This window comes from Octopus sinensis, linkage group LG2, assembly GCF_006345805.1.
Source record: "Octopus sinensis linkage group LG2, ASM634580v1, whole genome shotgun sequence".
NCBI lineage: Eukaryota > Metazoa > Mollusca > Cephalopoda > Octopoda > Octopodidae > Octopus > Octopus sinensis.
This window is the reverse complement of record NC_042998.1, coordinates 205,329,135-205,349,145: the sequence shown is the minus strand read 5'-3', so window position 1 is coordinate 205,349,145 and position 20,011 is coordinate 205,329,135. Positions and strand designations below refer to the sequence as shown.

At 41.5% G+C, this 20,011-nt stretch overlaps 2 protein-coding genes across 4 annotated transcripts in view; one reads left to right on the top strand and one right to left on the bottom strand.

Moving 5' to 3' along the window:
* Positions 1-3,186, bottom strand: part of LOC115231653 (radial spoke head protein 3 homolog) — a 71,010-nt gene extending 67,824 nt beyond the window's left edge. The window contains exon 1 of the mRNA XM_036500702.1: positions 3,080-3,186. Coding sequence (XP_036356595.1) covers positions 3,080-3,098 — 19 coding nt within the window. The 5' untranslated portion in view covers positions 3,099-3,186. The remainder of the gene's footprint in view (positions 1-3,079) is intronic.
* The window catches only part of LOC115227468 (transmembrane protein 242-like), a 29,831-nt gene that overhangs the window by 3,999 nt on the left and 5,821 nt on the right, over positions 1-20,011 (top strand). For 2 of the 3 annotated variants that reach the window (XM_036500706.1, XM_036500707.1), the window contains exons 2-4: positions 853-953; positions 4,959-5,096; positions 11,874-12,067. In XM_036500706.1, coding sequence (XP_036356599.1) covers positions 853-953; positions 4,959-5,096; positions 11,874-12,053 — 419 coding nt within the window. In that variant the 3' untranslated portion in view covers positions 12,054-12,067. Of the gene's footprint in view, positions 1-852; positions 954-4,958; positions 5,097-11,873; positions 12,068-15,936; positions 16,162-20,011 lie in introns of those variants that run through there. The other variant, XM_029798288.2, reaches the window with a different exon arrangement.

Here is a 20,011-nt window from a genome sequence, read left to right as displayed (position 1 = left end):
ACTGGCCTTCAGCTGAAATGTACTTCAAGGCAGCTGGAGCAGAAGTGGCCATCATGTTTTGGATTGTGTGAGGAGGACTCATGGGGTATTGGGGGAAATTCATTGAAAAGGAGAGAATAGATGGAACAAGGTTATGATCAAAAGACATTCCAGTCATGACCATCTTGTCTATTCAGGCATAAATTATCTGAGACATCATTGTCCAATATGTCCTTCATTTTTGAAAGGCAGTAGGTTGTGATCTGAGAGATATTCGGTTACTATTTCTAACAAGTTACAGACCCAGCTGGAGGCTCAAGCCATTGGCTGTATGAGCTTAGATCTGATCTACACAGATGTTAATAGTTTCAGACTCTTTTCATAACAAATGATATAACAAAAATGTTGCTGGCTGAGTTCTGTAGTCCTGTTTTACATCATAGACAGAAAGGAGGGGGGGAGAGAGGGAGAGAATTAACATAAAATGTGTAGGAAGAGTGTTTCTGAAAAATATGCAGTTTTCATGAAATTATTGGGTGGAGTAGAATTGTGGCTTGTGTTGATCAAAGCTGGGAAATGATATTAAATGCAAATACACAAATGAGAAACTTGTTTGATTTTCAGGTAATATTTTGCTTTTGAAAATTAGTATTCATTTCATGGATATAAGCACCAAGAAACTTAAGAAAAGTGAAATTATAATTATTGTGTATTTCCTGATATTACCCCAGGGTGGCAAAGTTGAACAAATTTTACGAAAACAGTTTAAAAAAGCAAAAGCTGAATCCAAGCAAAAAATCAACGATGATAATGTTATTGATAGAATTATAAGAGATGGTAAAATTGCTGAGAATGGTTTTGCTTGTGTTTCAGGAGCCGCATTCTTTACCACTTTGACAACGACTTCTCTTTTGTTTGGCTTTGGAACAACGGTGGCCATGGCTAAAAAGAAAGACCCTGCTATGTTTGCTAAGGTAAATCAGTTTAATATTTCAAAATAACATTGAAACTTTTTCAAATAGATTTTGCTTTGATGATTTCTTTTTTTTGTTTGTGCCCCTCCTCACAAATCTCTCCTCTAATGCCAGCCATCACTCACTTTCACCATTGATCACTTCCACCTGCATTACAACCCATCTATTTCTTTATTGCCCACAGGGGGCTAAACATAGAAGGGACAAATAAGGACAGACAAAGGGATTGTCGATTACTGGTACTTATTTAATCAACCCTGAAAGGATGAAAGGCAAAGTCAACCTCAGTGGAATTTGAACTCGGAACATATAATGGGCAAAATACCTATTCTTTACTACCCACAAGGGGCTAAGCACAGAGGGGACAAACAAGGACAGACAAACGGGTTAAGTTGATTATATCAACCCCAGTGCGTAACTGGTACTTATTTAATCACCCCGAAAGGATGAAAGGCAAAGTCAACCTCGGCGGAATTTGAACTCAGAACGTAACAGCAGACGAAATACTGCGAAGCATTTCGCCCAGCATGCTAACGATTCTGCCAGCTCACCTGTATTACAACCCTTCATGCTTTCTCTCCCCCACCCCTGCTTATTCTTCTGTTGTCGCTCTCTCTTCTGCTCACCTCTTCAGACATATTACTTTGTGCATATGTTTGCATCATAATAAATCAAGGATTCTGTAACTTTAGGTGTTACAAGACAACCTCACCTGTGCCATTGCCAGTCTGTGAAGAGGTGGGTGAGCTATAGAAACCATGCCATGTTTGGCTGAAACCTGGTCCTCCACTACATTTAGGGAAGCAGTATAATTCTTCATAAAGACTTCACTCAGACTGCACCAGCCTCTCCAACCTACACCAGCCTCTCCAACCCACACCAGCCTCTCCAGCCCACACCAGCCTCTCCAGCCCACACCAGCCTCTCCAACCCACACCAGCCTCTCCAGCCCACACCAGCCTCTCCAACCCACACCAGCCTCTCCAGCCCACACCAGCCTCTCCAACCCACACCAGCCTCTCCAACCCACATCAGCATCGTAAATGGATGTCAAATGATGATGATTCAACAACAACAATTCTGAAAGCTGCAGGAATGAAACTAGAAAATAATTTGATTCTTTTCTCCATTCCTGACAGAGGGAAAGGATTCAATTATTTCCTGTATCAAAGTTAGGAGTGGGTGTGTGATAAGTAGCTTGCTTACTGACCACATGGTTCTGGGTTCAGTCCCACTGTGTGGCACCTTGGGACAAGTGTTTTCTACTATAGGCTCAGGCTGACCAAAGCCTTATGAGTGAATTTGTTAGACGGAAACTGAAACAAGCCCATCTTATATATATGTGTGTGTTTGTGTGTCTGTGTTTGTCCCCCTACCATCACTTGACGACTGATGCTGGTGTATTTATGTCCCCGTAACTTAGCGGTTCAGCAAAAGCGACCAATAGAATAAGTACTAGGTGTACAAGGAATAAGTCCTGGGGTCAATTTGGTCGACTAAAGGCAGTGCTCCAGCATGGTCTCAGTCAAATGACTGAAACAAATAAAAGAATAAATTAGACCAAACAAATTTAAATGTTAATGAATTATTTTCATTAACTGAACCCTCCAAAAAAATCTTGAGAAACTCAGAACATTTTCTAATTGGTTTCACACATCATAAACAGATGCTGGTTGTTGTTGCTGCTTTGTCATTAAAGTTTATCTTTTGCTTGTTTTAGTCATTAGACTGGTCATGCTGGAGCACCTCCTTGTGGAATTTTTGTCAAATGAATCAACCCCAGTGCTTTTTTTATTTTTTTGAGCCTGGTACTTGTTCTGTTGATATTTTTTGCCGAACTACTAAGTTACAGAGATGTATGTACACCAATACTGGTTGTCAAGCAGTGCTGGGGGACAAACACACACACACACACACATGATAGGCTTCTTTCAGTTTCTGTCCACAAAATCCACTCACAAGGTTTTGGTCAGCCTGAGGCTCTAGCAGAAGACACTTGCCCAAGGTGCCACACAGTAGAACTGAACCTGGAACCATGTGGTTGGGAAGCAAACTTCTTGCCTCACAGCCACTCCTGCATTTATCTAATAATTTTTTGTAAAGCCAAGAATACAAAGGAAACCTACCTGTTTCTTCTTCAATCATTATTTTCCCTCGTAATTTCTATCCTGACAAAACTCATTCTGCATCAGAGTCTGACTCTAAACACTTCTAGAATGAACTTTCATATCATTTACTACTGTTTACCCCCATCCCCCCTCACCCGTCCACTGTATATCCCAAAACTTGCTTCACCAAGATTGCCTGACCTACCAAACCACCTCATAAAACTGCCCTTCAACTTTCCTTTGCGAAGTCTTGTGAGATCTATTATAAATAACCATCAATAATTCACTGCACCACATTTTATGCATTATCTTCTGTGACACCAAAGGAAAACATGTTTTTCTGTTGTGTCTGTTTGTCCTTTGTATACGGTTGGCAGCCCTCTCTTTCATCCGAAATGTTATAAGTTTGCCAATTCAACCATTTCCATCGTTTGGTTCAGCAGGTGTTTAACAGTTGGAGATTATTGTTGTGGTTGCTGCTGTTGCCAATCGCTCAACCATGAAATGAAACTGGGACATTTGAGAGATCAACTGATTAAGAAGGTTCTTATCTCTAACAATTCTATGACTGGATGGTTTCACCACCACCACCACCACCACCACCACAGTCACACTGAGGATGACTTGCCTTAAAGTCTAACCCAATATTTTGTTCAGTATTATTAGGGACATTTGTCCTTAATAATGATTGCTTTGGCACAAGGTCAGCAATTTTGAGAGGTGGCATGGAACGTGGGGGCAAGTCATCTTTAACTTTCATCCTATCAGGGTCTGTAAAATAAAGTGCCAGTTAAGTATGGCATTGATGGTCCTGACCAACATCTCCCCGTCCCTCAGCTTGTTGGTCTTATACTAGTATCTGACTGTATTACAGTTTATCAACCTTGAAAGGATGAGAGGCAAGGTCAACCTCAGCGAAATTTCTCCTCAGAATGTACAAAATGAACAAAATATCGTTAAGAATTTGGTCTAGTCTGGTAATAATAATGATAATAATGGTACTTTCTAACTTTGGAACAAAGCCAGCAATTTTAATGGAGAGGGGTTAGTTGATCCCACTGCTCCAGCTGGTAGTTATTTTATTGACCCTGGAAAGATGAAAGGCAAAGTCAACCTTGGTGGAATTTGAACACAGAACCTAAGGACAGAGAAAAATGCTATGAAACGTTTTGTTCAGTTCACGAGAGATTTGGGGGAGGGGACTAGTCGATCATATCGACCCCTAACGCTTGATTACGACATCTTTTGTCGACCCTGGCAGAATTTGAATTCAGAAAATGAAGCTGGACGAAATGCCATTCAGCATTTCTTCGCTTGGCATCTTTAATCATTCTGTCAGCTATAAACCTTAATAATAATAATCCTTTCTACTCTAGGCACAAGGTCTGAAATTTGAAGGGAGCTTGTCAATTGCACTGACCCCCCCCCCCCCCAGTAATAAGCTGGTACTTATTTCATAGACCCAGAAAGGATGAAAGATAAAGTTGATCTCGGTGGAATTTGAAACCAGTAAAGATGGGCAAAATGCTAAGTGTTTTGTCAAGTGTAGTAGTAGTAGTAGTAGTAGTGCTTTTTCTGGTACAGACACAAGGCCTGCAATTGTTGGGGAAGGAGCAGTAAATTACATCAACCCCATTGCTCAGCTCGTACCTATTTCATTGACCCTGGAAGGTTGAAAAGCATAGTTAATCTCTGGAAGGATTTGAACTTAGAATGTAATGAGTTAAATAATTGCATTAAAAGCACAGGCGAGAGCCAGCAGCCTCTCCCACTCCCTTAACTGCCCTTTTGTGGTCTCCTTTTATGATAAAGTTCTTTAAGAGAAAATGTCATGGTAACAGAACAATACTCGTCATCTCATTGTTCTGACATTTGATGTTTATTTTGTATTTTTCAGACATTGATACCCAGTCGAGAATACCCGGTTACTGGACATGCGTTTGCCGCTCGTGCACTGGCATGGGGGACATTATATTCAATCTCTGGTGTCTCTCTTCTATCGTTTGCAGTGTGGAAAATGCTTGGGGTTCATAATGTGAGTATCTAAAGGTATTTCATCATCATCATCATCATTTAGCATCCGCTTTCCATGCTCGCATGGGTTGGACGGTTCAACTGGGGTCTGAGAAGCCAGAAGGCTGCACCAGGCCCAGTCTGATCTGGCAATGTTTCTACGGCTGGATGCCCTTCCTAATGCCAATCACTCAATGAGTGTAGTGGGTGCTTTTTACGTGCCACCGGCACAGGTGGCAGACGACGCTGGCAAACGGCCACGATCGGATGGTGCCTTTTACATGCCACCAGCACGGAGGCCAAGCGAGGCTGTCAATGGCCACGATCGGATGGTGCTTTTTACGTGCCACCGGCACAGAAGCCAGTCGGGGCGGCGCTGGCAACGGCCACATTCGGATGGTTCTCTTATGTGCCACCAGCACTGATATCACAGCGACAATTTCCATTCATGTTGATCGATTTTGATTTTTTTATTTTCACTTGCCTCAACAGGTCTTCACAAGTAGAGTTTTGTGTCCCAAGAAGGAAAGGTATGCATAAGTGGACTGAGGCCATGGGTGATGGTCTCACTTGTCCTGCCGGGTCTTCTCACGCACAGCATACTTCCAAAGGGCTCGGCCTCTTGTCATTTCCTCGGTGTGACCTAAAGTTCGAAGGTCGTGCTTCACCACCTCATCCCAGGATTTCCTGGGTCTGCCTCTTCCACAGGTTCCCTCAACAGCTAGGGTGTGGCACTTTTCACACAACTATCTTCATCCATTCTCGCCACATGGCCATACCAGCACAAACGTCTCTCTTGCACACCGCAACTGATGCTTCTTAGGTCCAACTTCTCTCTCAAGGTACTTACACTCTGTCGAGTATGAACACTGACATTACACATCCATCGGAGCATACTGGCTTCATTTCTTGCGAGCTTACGCATATCCTCAGCAGTCACGGCCCATGTTTCACTGCCATGTAGCATGGTTGTTCGTACACAAGCATCATACAGTCCGCCTTTTACTCTGAGCTAGAGGCCCTTTGTCACCAGCAGAGGTAAGAGCTCTCTGAACTTTGCCCAAGCTATTCTTACTCTAGCAGTTACACTTTCAACACACCCGCCCCGTAATTCTCAAAGGATTACAAAAACAAAATCTTTCATCTCATCTTTTTTACCCACTTATTCCAGGTAGGTTTGTAGGGGCAGAGTCCTCAACTACACTTTCCATTGGACACTGTCAGAAGCACCCATCTCCTATTGATCTGGCTGGATTTGCAAGTGAGACCATCTGAGCTCATGTATGTTATCCAACCACCTCACTCATGGTCTATCCCTGGCTCTTCTGCCAATTGGTTTTGCCCACAAAATCTGTTGGCACTTCTTTCCTGAGACATTCCTGCCACATGTCCATAGTTTCAGAACTATGATCTTTCAATTTGGAGAAGTAGTAGCTCTGCTTGGAGCAGCTCCCTAATCTTGGTGCTGTGCATCCTATTCAAGTAACTTTCCTCCAAAGAACCCCTCTTCAACCATTTCTATTCACAATCAGATTCTTTCAATCATTGCCTCAAAATTCAAAGTGGGATATTGTTGAGTCCAAGCTAACTGAAAAACTGTGGTTTTTACCCTGGACACAGCACAGCCACCCGAATATTTACACTGTGGCAAGTTTGGTTGAGAGGGGTATGCTTATTTTGTAGACCTAGAAAAAGCATACAACCTCATTCCATGGGATTTTGTGAAAGGTTCTGCAGGAGTATTTGATCAAGGGACAGCTTCTTGTTTGCTTTGAAATTCCTATATGAATGGCCTAGTATTTGTGTTTGGCTAAATGGTTCTAAGTGGAAACCATTCAATGTGGATATTGGACTCTACCAAGGGTGTGTACTGTCACCGCTCCTGTTCATAACCTTTATGGACAGGATTGATGGGCACAGCCAGGATGGAAGTGATATTGAGATAAGTGGATGTAAGGTTAGTTGGCTGGAACTTGCAGACCACATGGTATTGCTCCACTTGTTGGAAGGTAAGCTCTGACATGCACTTCACAGATCCGATGCCGTGTGCTGCCTGGCAGGAATGGAAATCAATGCTACTAAGACTAAGGAAGTTGGTGCAATGCACTCTGCATGCGAGTGGAGTTCCACCGAAGCAGGTGGAGAAGTTCAAGTGTCTTGAGGCCGTCTTCACGAATGATGGAAGGCAGGAGGCTGCATTAAGTGCAAGAATTACAAGAGCTGGTGCAGTAACGACCCAGCTACAGCATTCAGTCATCAAGATACTGCATTTCAAAAAGGAAATGACAAGAGATTATGTTGATTGGGTGTGTGCAGATCAATAATTGGTGCTGTGTTACGACTGATATTACATTGTGCCCTTGGTCAAGATACTCAGCTCTTGAATTGTTTAGCTGAATCTAAGATATTACACAAGTAATACCTTATTGTTTTAATCCAAAGTATCAATGTGAAACCAATAGATGTTTGTTTATTAATTTGTAATGTTGAGCTGAACGTCTGACTCAGAGCAATTTGGGAGGGCCGTATATAGTTACCTCACCTGCTAGAAAGAGTAGCCAATGGATAAGCGATGCAGTTCACTTGAAGCATTGAAGTACTGAAGCAGAATAGTAAATGGAAAGGGAAATGAAGAAAGCTCCTAACAATGCCGAGAGGAAAGTTGAAAATGGGGTTACTGCCCCTCTGGCTATCCGAATGGCAGGATCTGATTAAACACGCATTTCTTCTAACTGGACATTTCTGAAGATGGGTCTTTGCGCCTGAAGTATTTAAAGGTTTTTCAACTTTCATTTCTGCATTGTTAGAAGCTTTCCTCATTTCCCTTTCATTCAGTGAATGGCTGATATTGGGAACAGCATGCCAAGCTGTAGAAAAGACTCAGTGTGTGCAATTAAAATAGCATTAAAACAGCCATCTGTGTATCATACTTTACACACACCACGGAGTGGTTGGCGTTAGGAAGGGCATCCAGCTGTAGAAACACTGCCAGATCAGACTGGAGACTGGTGCAGCCTCCTGGTTTCCCAGACCCCGGTCGAACCGTCCAACCCGTGCTCGCATGGAAAACAGACGTTAAACGATGATGATATATATATATATATACTAGCAGTATCGCCCGGCGTTGCTCGGGTTTGTAAGGGAAATAACTATATAAGCATTTTTAGAGAGTTATAGCCAAAAAATAGCAAAAAATGCATTAAAAATGGAAAAAATATGATGGTAAATTTTTTTAAAAATCGTTGACTCATCGTAGACATTTTTAGAGAGTTACTTCCCTTATATAATAGTGAAAAAATGCATTACAATGGAAAAAAAACGATGGTAAATTTTTTTTAAATCGTAGACTCATGTAGACGCTTTCTTAGCCATTTCTGTTTTGGTGTTTTCAAGCCATGAAGTCGTTCTAAAAGAACACTGGTCTCCTTGACAACGCATTACGACGTTGATTTCCTTACACTCCCTTCCCCACAGGTGCAGGTGTGAGCGTGGACGCCAACTCCGCCGCCATCGACACACGAAAAATTATGCATTAAAATGGAATAAAAAATGATGTTAAATTATTTTTAAAATCGTAGACTCATCGTAGACGCGCGCTAATATTCAGACGGGCTCGATATGAATCACGACTATAAGCTACCCGAATTTGGTTAAACTGTACCGCAAAATGTGGGAGTAGTTAGGAATCTAAATCGAAGGGGACAGACACTCACACAACTACAGTTTTATATATATAGATATACATAGCGCAGTAGTGGTGAGATATGACAGCAAAGAAAAGCATACATTCACTCTCTGCATGCAATTAGACTCGGAAAGTTTGTGAGGAACCCATTGACCTAATTTGCTGATTTTTCCGATAGCTCAAAGGTGTCAATGAATGGTTGAATGACCAAATCCAAGCTTCTCTGCTAGTTCCTCAACAGTTACGATGATATTTTGTTCCACCAGGGTTTTCAGGATGTCCTTGTCGAGTTCTACAGATCTTTCAGGATGAGGCTCGTCTTCTAGGCTGTAGTTTATGGCTCGGGATTTCTGGAACCACCATTGACACTGCCTTACGCTTATTGTCCAATCCCCATATACTGCATTAGTATTTCTTGTACTTTGCACACATTTATATTCTGTTATTCTTTTATATGTTTCAGCCTTGAGGTTGTGGCCATGCTGGATCATGTGTGTGTGTGTGTGTGTCTATCTGTCTGTCTGTCTGTATGTATATATGTATATGTATGTGTGTGAACAATAATATTTTCAACAGATGTGTTGCAAATGTATCTGATTGTTCTCAAGCTTCAATACTGTGTGTGTGTGTATGTATGTATGTATGTATATGTATGTATGTATGTATATGTATGTGTGTATGTATGTATGTGTGTGTATGTATGTGTGTGTGTGTATGTGTGTGTGTGTATGTATGTATGTATGTATGTATGTATGAGTGTATGTTTACTTTATTACTAATTACTCTCTTCCAAGAACATTTTCACTCACTCTTAGCTCTTAGCTTCCCATACATTTTACTCATGTATCTATCAGCGTCATAGACAGAATACTTTCACTTTAGTCTTCCTCAAATCACTCTGTCGCTATTTACTTTCATTTTATTCGTTGCCCACTGTGTGTGTGCGTTTGCGTGTGGTGTAAACCAGACTAAGAAAAGCATTTGACACACACACCAGAATGTGAGTTTTCTGTAAATTTTGCTTAATTGGAGTTTAAATTTTAAAAACTGGACCTGGCATGACGCGATGCATTGTACTCTCAAAAATGCTAGGTAAATTGTAATTGAAGAAATCCTATATTGTAGATTTGTATAACTCCCAAAGGGAGGCAGATAAAATCTGCCTTTTATAATAAGAGATATATATATATAGTATATGTGTGTGTGTCTGCTTCACTGGATGTGCTATGTCAGTGGGCATGTACAACAGTGTAAGCCTCTTGAGAGAAAAGCTGAGCATAAGAGGCATCAGATGTGTGCAAGAGAGATGGCTACACTGGTGTGGTCATGTGACGCACATGAACAAGGACAGCTGTGTAAAAATGTGCTGTTCTCTAATTGGGGAGAGAATCTGTGGAAAAGGGAGACCCAGGTAGACATGGGATGAGTAATGAAGCATGGTCTTCCAACATTGGACCTCGTGGAGGCTATAACAGGTGACTAAGACCTTTGGTAATATTCCGTGCCTAAGAAGACCCATCAAGCCAAGTGAAACAGACACCCATGCTGATCGCATGTAGAAAGCACCCTTTGAATGTTGGGCCTCACAGAGACAAGTGACCGAGTCCTTTGGCAATATGTCGTGCTTGAGAAGACTCGTCAGGTGAGATCTTAGTTGTGGTCAATGTTGGTGTTGCATAACTGGCACTAAAAAAGCTTCCATTACACTCTGTAAATTGGTTGGCATTAGGAGGGGCATCCTTCCAGCTGTAGAAACCATGCTACATCAGATTGGAACCTGGTGCAGCTCTCCAGCTTACCAGTTCCAGTCAAACTGTCTCACCCATGCCAGCATGGAAAGCAGGTGCTAAATGATGATGATATGTATATATATATATACATGCACACGATTGAAAGGCTTGCTTTTCAATAGGAAAGATGTGTTGAATATGATCCATAGATGGCTGTGTTAATTGTGTACACTGAATGTATTCTCTTTTTTCTCCTTTCATCTAATGTGAGGTTTTATTTTTAGGTGAAGGGAAGGAAGAAGCCATTTTAGAATTCTACCTGTTAACGTTTTTCAGTTGAAGTTTCTAAACCAAAAGTGGCTGTGTGGTAAGAAGTTTCCTTCCCAACAGCATGGTTCCTGGTTCAGTCACTTTGGGCAAGTGACTTCTACTATAGCCTTTAAGCCAACCAAAGCCTTGTGAGTGGATTTGGTAGACAATAATTGAAGAAGCTTAACTGTAAAAACCATGCCAAAACTGACCTTCTCACCTGTGTTGGTGCCATGTAAAAAGCACTCAGTCCACTCTGTGGGGTGGTTGTTGTTAGGAAGGACATCCAGCCATAAAAACCACTCCAAAACAGAGACAGAAGTATGGTCTAGGCTTCTGCCTGGCCAGCTCCTATCAATCCGTCCAACCCATGCCAGCATGGAAGGTGGATGTTAAACAATGATGTGTGTGTGTCCTTGTGCCTGTTCCCCACCATCACTTGTCAAGCAGTGTTAGTGTGTTTATGTCCGCATAACTCAGAGGCTTGACAGAAGTGACCGATAGAATAAGCACCAGGCTTAGAGAAAGATAAATGCTAAGGTTGATTTATTTGACTAAAAACCATGCAAAGTGGTGCCCCAGCATGGCCACAGTCTAATGACTGAAACAAGTAAAAAGATTTTAGAAAATAATAGTGCAATGAGCTGATGATCTGATCTAATCAGTTGGTCATCAGAACCGCCAGTTCAGCCGACGGTCAGCCAACCTGCCTACAACCAACATGGCTCAACCAACAACAATGTGCTGAGGCAGTCATCCAGCTGTGAATGGAAATGAAGTTTAATTTGGAAACAGACCTTTGGTTTCTAAGATGGGCAAAAGAACAGAAACTTTAGGGGACTAGTGCCAGTTTGATTTCAGGGAGCAGGGAACATAATCAGTTTGACTGGTGCCATTGAGACTCAGACTGACATAATTTGATTTAAGGGCTCAACAGGAAGGAAAGAAACAAGGTTTAACAGGAATGTTGACATTTTCATCATCACCATCATCGTTGGATGTTAACGATGATGAATTAATCATTTGGAGATTACTTCAGACACCTACAACTTTGTCTTTCTGCTTTTTTTTTCAGTTGGTTGAATTCCGAGAAAAAATTCAAAGCCTGATGCCAAAAGTTTCAAAAAAACAACCCCAAGAAGGTCGAACAGAATTCAAAAATCTAACAGATTTGATGCAGTATATAATAGACATTGATGCTGAGGAGAAGAAAAAGAAATTAGCCAAAACCAATTCTAATGTCTCAGGAAGCTGATTACGACAAGAATGGTTGGTTTGGTTTTCAATCCCAAAATCTCAATTTGGAATTTTTGTTTTTAGAAATTTTATTTTATTGATGTGAAAATGAAGTTTATTATTTGTACAAAAATGAAAAATATTCCAAGAAGAATGTCAGAGACTGAAACTAATTTCGTATTTCTCTGCTAATGATTCCCATCTAAAAATATACTCGTTAATTTTAATAAGGCTGTAATTAACTTCAGTAATGGGTTCTTACCGTCATTGTAAAAGAAAAGGGAACCTGTATACAGTTGTTTGACCCGATAGAAATATTTTCCAAATCTCCCTCAATGTTTTAAAAGAAACTCTTAGATAGAGAAGGCGAGACCAAAGAGGAAAGTGCCTGTCTTGAAGCCTTTCAGACATGTCCACCACACAAACACTTTTGCCATAGCCACCAGACAGGGTGAAACTGCTTGACCTTCCTGGCTAAAGGAAGGTGGCAGGGTGATGTTCATGATGGATTTGGACGAAAGTCAGATCTGTGCCACATGCGACCACAGCTGTTCAACAAAGCTGCACAAGACAGCAATGCTTGTTCACTTATGAGTGTGTAGAGGACAGTTTCATCACTGTGTCTGCATCTCAGATAGGACCAGCTGACCGCACTTTTATGGAGCTTGTCTTGAACTGGCAGAGCTCCTTGGTAGACCTGCCAGGCCAGGGATTTCTGCAAATTATCCATGGGCCCCGGCCTGAACATTCTCTAGAAAAGACCACCCAACTAATCATCTGCAACACCCAGAGATTCCCCCAGAATGTCGTCGCTCTTGCCTTCCACTGATCCCCTATGGAACTCTATGATGGAGCTTCTACCAACTGCATTGCTTGTCTGGCTGAGAGCTGTGAGTGCTTAGAGACACTAACTGCTTTTCAAGTTTCTAGATGTTTTCTCCATTTCACTTGGTTTTTATATTTTGTGTATCTTGTTTATTATCAAAGTACAAGGCTCACCATCTGAGTCTGTGGATGGATTCATTGGGTTTTGATATTCCTTCATATAAACATTCTTAACTGATATGGGTTCATCTTTTAAAGATGTATCAATTTTAATTATTCCCCATATAGTCTTTTTATATATATTTATTACAGGAGTAATAAATAAAAGTTAATTATTAACTTCGATTAGAGGTTGTGTTAACCTCATGAAGGGATGGATTCATCCAAGGAAATACTGGTTCAATACCTGGCATTTTTGGAGAATTAATTTCCTTAAAATAATAGGTGTATACATAAAAACATATAGTTGATATTCATTTAAAAGAAGAGAAAGAATATGCAGATTGGGAAGTTAATAATTGTTTATTATTAACAGCAGATTAATCATCACCCGTTGCAGCTGTTTCAATTAATATATATATTAATAACTGGTTTAGAAAAAATTAATTCTTCTTTGTCAGATTTATTGGTAATGCTAGATAAGGTTCATACTGCCCGTTTATGATGCCTCATCACAGAGTTTTCATTCACACACAAAAAACATTTTAACTTAAATGTAAAAAATAAACATAAATATCATATACCTGTAATACATAAACGTAAACAGAATTGTGTATCAATTTATTTATCCTTTACTGGCAATATTGAAAAGACAGAAGATAAATGAAGGCAGAATGCACTGTGAACCAATAAATCATAGAAGGAAATGTTTCTTTTGAAGCCTATCAAAAAGAGTCCCTAGGTGCTTCTGTGTAGCTCTGCGTTTGGGCTTGCAATAAGGATATCATCTAACTATGCAAAGACAAAATCGAAACCTCTGCACACAGTGACCATCAGGTGTTGGAAGGATTGTGCTGCGTTTTTCAGCCCAAAGGGTGTACCTAGGAATTCATACAGACTGAAAGGAGTATCACAGCGGTTCTCGGTACATTGTTGTCTTGTATTGGTATTTGGTGGTATCCCTGGATATATACATACATATATATATGTATATATACATATATATATAGTTATGTTAAGTTAATTTAATTTTTTGGCTCAAAAAGCAAAAGCAAGGCCATGTAGGGGAACAGGGAGTTATGTACAGGGAGGGTGTTCAGGCCATTTCTGGTCAAGAGAGACTTTGAACCGAGCGGTCGTCGGCATCTTCACCATCTCGTCTGGCAGCTTATTCCACGGATCCACAACCCGGACGGAGAAAGCCCCTCTCCTTCGATTGAGATGAAATCGTCGCAGATAGAGCTTTTCGAAATGACCCCGCAGCCGACGCTCTGGAGCAGGAGTGAAGAACAGCTCCTTCGAGAGGTTACACTTTCCGCTTATGATGTTGTGAGCAAGAATGAGATCACCACGGCGGCGGCGTTTTTCGAGAGAATAAAGGTCAAGCGTCTTTAGCCTTTCTTCATAAGACAAATTCTTGAGACCAAGAACCATGCGGGTAGCCAGCTTCTGGACTCTTTCGAGATGCTGTATGTCTTTGAGGAGATAAGGAGAAGAGGCTTGAATCCCGTACTCCAAAATGGGTCTCACCAGCGTGACATAGAGCGGTAGGAATATGGCTGCTGTGAGCATTCCGAATGACCATTGAATCAAAAACAGAACTCCACGTGCTTTGTTGGCAGCATGGACGCACTGGGCCGAAGGCGAAAAGGAAGAATCCACCAAGATACCCAGGTCCTTTACTTGGTCGGTCTTATCCAGCAGCAGACAACCCAGCTCGAAATCAAGTTGAGTTGCAGGAGAGGAGCCAACAGGCAGATGACAGCACTTTGACACATTCAGATACAGGTCCCATTCGTTTGACCATCTCCAAACTTGGTGGAGGCATCGATGAAGATCATCTATATCACTGTAAGGAGCAACCAGTTTGACATCGTCGGCAAATAGAAGGGTGTGTTGAGTGAGGTCGTTGGGCAAGTCATTGATGAAGACTAAAAACAATAATGGCCCAAGCACTGAACCTTGAGGCACACCACTGCTCTCACTGGAGACATCGGTCAGCGAACCATTAACTTGGACTTGGAAGGAGCGATCTGAGAGGAAGGCACCAACCCATCGTACAATATCCGGATGGAAATGATATGCTTGAAGCTTGACAAATAATAGGCGGTGGTTAACCAAGTCAAAAGCTTTGGCAAAGTCCAAAGGCATCTGTAATGCCTTCATAGTGTACCCCTCGTCTGTCGACTACTCTTACGCTGCTTTCTCCACTCCACATCTCTACCACTTCTAGAATCATCAGGGTTGTCGTACAGCCCGTGTCCACAAGGGTTCGTGACATCTTCCCCTCTGTCAACTACTGGTAAATGATGATAAACGCGTCTCTATTGATTCGAAGGGACAACTACCAGCGCAGTAGTCTCCCTCAGACCGTTTCCCTGCAGACATTCGCTGGCTATATGTCCTGTTTCTCGACACCGGTAGCAAATGACCTCAGGCTTGGGTGACTTCCAGTCTTGTACCATGTGTGGACCCTGACACCGGAAACACTGTCCTTTGAATGGTCGCACACGTTCTTTCTTCGACCCCTCTCCACTGCTCCTTGCTCAGCCACTTTTCGTTGTTGCAGTCACTGCTACCAGCGTCGTCCTGCAACACGAAACTAGCACGCGAGCCCGAGACACAATGTCTGCCATCGCCATTGAGTTAATGTCCGGCAGCTTTTGCAACTTGACCGACATGTGGTCAGGAAAGCCAGTCACAAACGCCAACTTAATCGTTCGGTCCAGCGATTCTCTCTCACATCCCACCAGTTTAGCCAATCTCCTGAGTTCATTTGCAAATACATCAACCTGTTCCCCAGTCCATTTTGTTTTCCCCAGGCGAGCGTATGCCTCAAAGATTCTCTCCGCAAAGGCCTCCATCAAACGGATTTCTATTTTCTCCACGCTAAGTTGGTCCCTCTCTTCCATTTCTAGGTACAGCGCCAACACCGAACCATCCAAGTACAGCGGTATAAAACTCGCTAGGTCGCTTATACCGTGGAGTTTCGCCACCAACTTCATCTTCTTCAACCAAGCGACTACATCTGTGTCACCGCAAAATGGTTTGATCATATCGTTCGAAATATGGACAACACTCATCGTTCGGTTTTTTTTTTGTTTTTTTGTTTATTGGCTGAAATAGGTTGTAGTGTGATGGAGACAACAGAAAAAGAAGCAAACGGGGAAAAAGAAATACAGAGGCCTTACCTGTTGACCTGGGCGGGATGAGCGATGACTGTCAAGAAATAAACCTGTCCTTGCACACTGCCGTCTCTCCTCGAACTGCCCGTACGTGCTTCCTGCCCACGCATGCCACATGGCTGTTCTGCCAGCCCCTGCAGTCTTCTTTTCCGTCTCCCTCATCTGCAATCTTCTCCACCAACACCATATAAGCTCATCACAGCCCATAACACCACAATACATACATACGTATATATTTGCCACCTCACATAAAAGCATGTTGAAACTTGGTAAGGAAGTTAAGCTTTCTTATCCTCTGACCTTTTTAGATATATGTCTGATGGTCTGCTTGATACTGTTCTTTGTTTTAGCTGAAATTTGATAGTCTTTTCTCTCTCTCTCTCTCTTTTTGTCTTTTTCCATATCCTAAAATTATAAATCATTGCTCGTAGACTCCTTGCAATTTTGCTGATTTCAGTAAAATCTAAAATCCCAAAATCTCTCTCAGCAAATCTTTTCTTCAAATTTTAGAGCAAAAAAGGCATTGGGAGTTCAGTGTGGATTGAACTCAGCTCTGCAAAGTTAACAAAACTCATTAATTAATTATACTGCTTACAGCAATAAGGTAACGAGACTCATTAATTAATGTAACATTATCATCGCTTAGAGAAATATGTTGTTGTTGTTGTTATAGTCCCGGTTTGACAAACTGAGAGTTAAAAACTTTGATAAATTCAGTTTGGTTCTTGTGCCCTTCATCAGAGAGAAAGAAAGTTATTTCTTTAGTGGTGGCCACCAAACTGATAGCATCAGCATCATTTAATGTCCATCTTCCATGTTGGCAAGGGTGGAACAGTTTGACAGGAGCTGGCAAAGCCGGAGAGCTGCACCAGGCGCCAACTGTCGGTTTGGCATGGTTTCTATGGCTGGATGTCCTTCCTAATGCCAACCACTCAACAGAGTGGTACTTTTTACATGGCACCAGCATCAGTACTTTATACAGGGCTTACAAACTTTTGAATTTTTTTCTTTTTTTTCACTATTAGCCAACTGGCTTCTGTGCCGGTGGCACGTAAAAGGGTATCATTTGAGCGTGATCGTTACCAGCATCGCCTTACTGGGCACCTGTGCTGGTGGCATGTGTAGAAAGATTCGAGTGAGGTCACTGCCAGTACTGCCTAACTGGCCCCCGTGCCGGTGGCACGTAAAAAGCACTCACTACACTCTCGGAGTGGTTGGTGTTAGGAAGGGCATTCAGCTGTAGAAACTCTGCCAAATCAAGATTGGAGCCTGGTGCAGCCATCTGGTTCGCCAGCCCTCAGTCAAATCGTCCAACCCATGCTAGCATGGAAAGCGGACGTTAAACGATGATGATGACTGATGATTATTATTATTGTTGCTGAGTAAATTTTTCCAGATTGTTTTGGAAAATGTGAATAATTTATGATCCCTATTTTGTGAATCCTTATTGAATTTACTTCCTGATTTTGTTTTTGTTGTTACTGCTGGCCCTTAGCCTGCCATACCCCACTGTCACTTTAAAAAGTAAAAAGCTTGTAAAAGGATATTGATATAATTGGCGTCGAAAGTAGTGGTGCAAATTATGAGTAAAAACTGGGGGAAAGCATTTAGATGGTTAGGTGGTCTGTTCCATCTAATGTGACTCTGCTCAGAAGGCTGTAATGTTATTGTGGTAGGAACCCCAGTAAAGAAATACTTGGAACAAAAGGGATTATTTTAAATACGTTTATTGTGGCCACACATATATATATACACATATATATATACGCAGAATGATAAATGGAAATGGCTGATGGACATTTGTTCCCAAATCTACATGCAGCTGCATGGGTTGTATGTTAGCTGTTAACCCTGGTGAGAAGCTCACAAACAGCTATATGTTAGAACCAGTGCACCTTAATTCGAACCAGCTCCATCTTGCTGTAGAATTTCAATTTTGTAAACCTCTCGGAGATCAAGTTAGCTTACATAATTTGGTACCTGACTGGTGTCCATTGTTTTCTCCCAGTATTCAGTCTTCCTTGTATTTAAATATTTTAGACATTTGATCCTGGGTTGCCAGCACACAATTATAACGCCATGCTATCCCAGTAGAAGTTGCCGTATTCACTGTTATTCACATCTTCCCAAGTGTTTATCTCGTTGCAGAGTTCTGTATTTGCATCGTCATATATTACTACGTATTTTCTTTTTCACAGGCCAAGGGAGGGGAAGTTATGGAGTTCTTGTGTGTGTGTGTTTTCTTTGTGTCGGAGGGGAGTGGGGGAGGTTTGGTGCCTGTAAGGGGTGGGTGTGGGTCTACATCCACCTGATGTGCTCTTTTCCTCTTTCCAACTGTTTCCCACTCATTCCCTTCTTTATTTGCTTCTTCTTCCATAGTACTTAGATTCTCTTTTGTTGGCGCTGGAGGTGCGACTTCTTCCCTGCTCAAGGGTCTTTCTTGGGACTTTTTGAGTGGTGGAGGACAGTCCGCTCTAATGTGGCCTTTTAGGTCACACTTGTAGCAACGCGGGGTCCTGCCCACCACTCTAACCCTGATTATCACGTCTTTTATAGTGATAGTTTCTACTATATTTTCAATGTCTTCTGGGGACGCCTGGATAATCATATCCAGGGTCTGCCCTTGCCAATTCTTATGAGCTATTATTGTGGCCTGGAGGACCAATATCTTCTCTCCATTGCCTAGCAGTATGGCAGCTACTAGCCAGGCTACATCAATCTCTGGTGGTATATCTTCTACCCTAACTCTGGAAGCATGCTTCCCAAGGTATATGGATAGAAGTACCACTTCTGTTTTTAAAGGGGTTCCCAAGTGTAACCTGGCAGTACCTACCTCTCTGAAGTGCACCTCCACTGTTCCGAACTTCCTTCCTCTGGCAAGGGATGAAATTCCTTACAAGATTCGTTTCAAGGCTTTTTCTACTTGTGTGGTCGACATTATTTCAATTTTCTTTGTTTTTGTGGAGTACGTTCTATATATTATAGTTTTCTCCTTGGTATCTTTCATAATTTCTTAGGGAGAGAACACTTTTACTTCGTACCCCTCCCTACAAAGCATGTTCTTATATTTACTCAGTTCTGTTAGTTCGACTTTGTTGCGATGGCTCTTGGCAACAACTGCAAAATTTCTTTTCTTCAACTGCTTCAACACTTCAATAGTTCCTCCTCAGAAGACGTAAGCTCCGAGGAGGTGAGGTTTTTGTATTCCATCATTAATACTTGGAGGCTGTGATTGGTTGGGTTGCATGTTGGCATGTGATAGAGTAAGGGACAAATTGCGCCAATACCAACCAATCAGAGTGGTAGACACAACAAGGTCCAAAACAGCGCCCAAAGGTTAGCTGTTACCTGCTACGTTCGTATGTCTGTTATATAATAGAGAGAGGAAGTTCACTAGAGTTCGCTACAAGCATATGAAAATTTAATCAATTTTTTGTTAAAAGGGCAAAGGTTAATGTTTTGAAATCTGATAATTAATTAAGCATATGTCTTGATGTTTCAAAATCAAATAGCCTTTGGATGGTACCCTGTCTTTTTTCACAAAATTAAATTTGTGGAAAACAATATCAAAATTTAGTAGATTTTGACAGATTTTAGGGATGAATAACTAAAAACATCAACAAAAATATTTAATATTGTTTCTAAAGTTGCAAAAAAAAAAAATTAACAGAATTTGAATAAAATCCAGACTTTAGCCCCTTTTCTTCCCTTGGGTGACAAAATTTTTTTTTTTCTCAAAATTATATTTTTATCATTTTTTGTGATTTTTGATCAGTAAAATTTTGACACTGTTCACGTAGCATTTTTT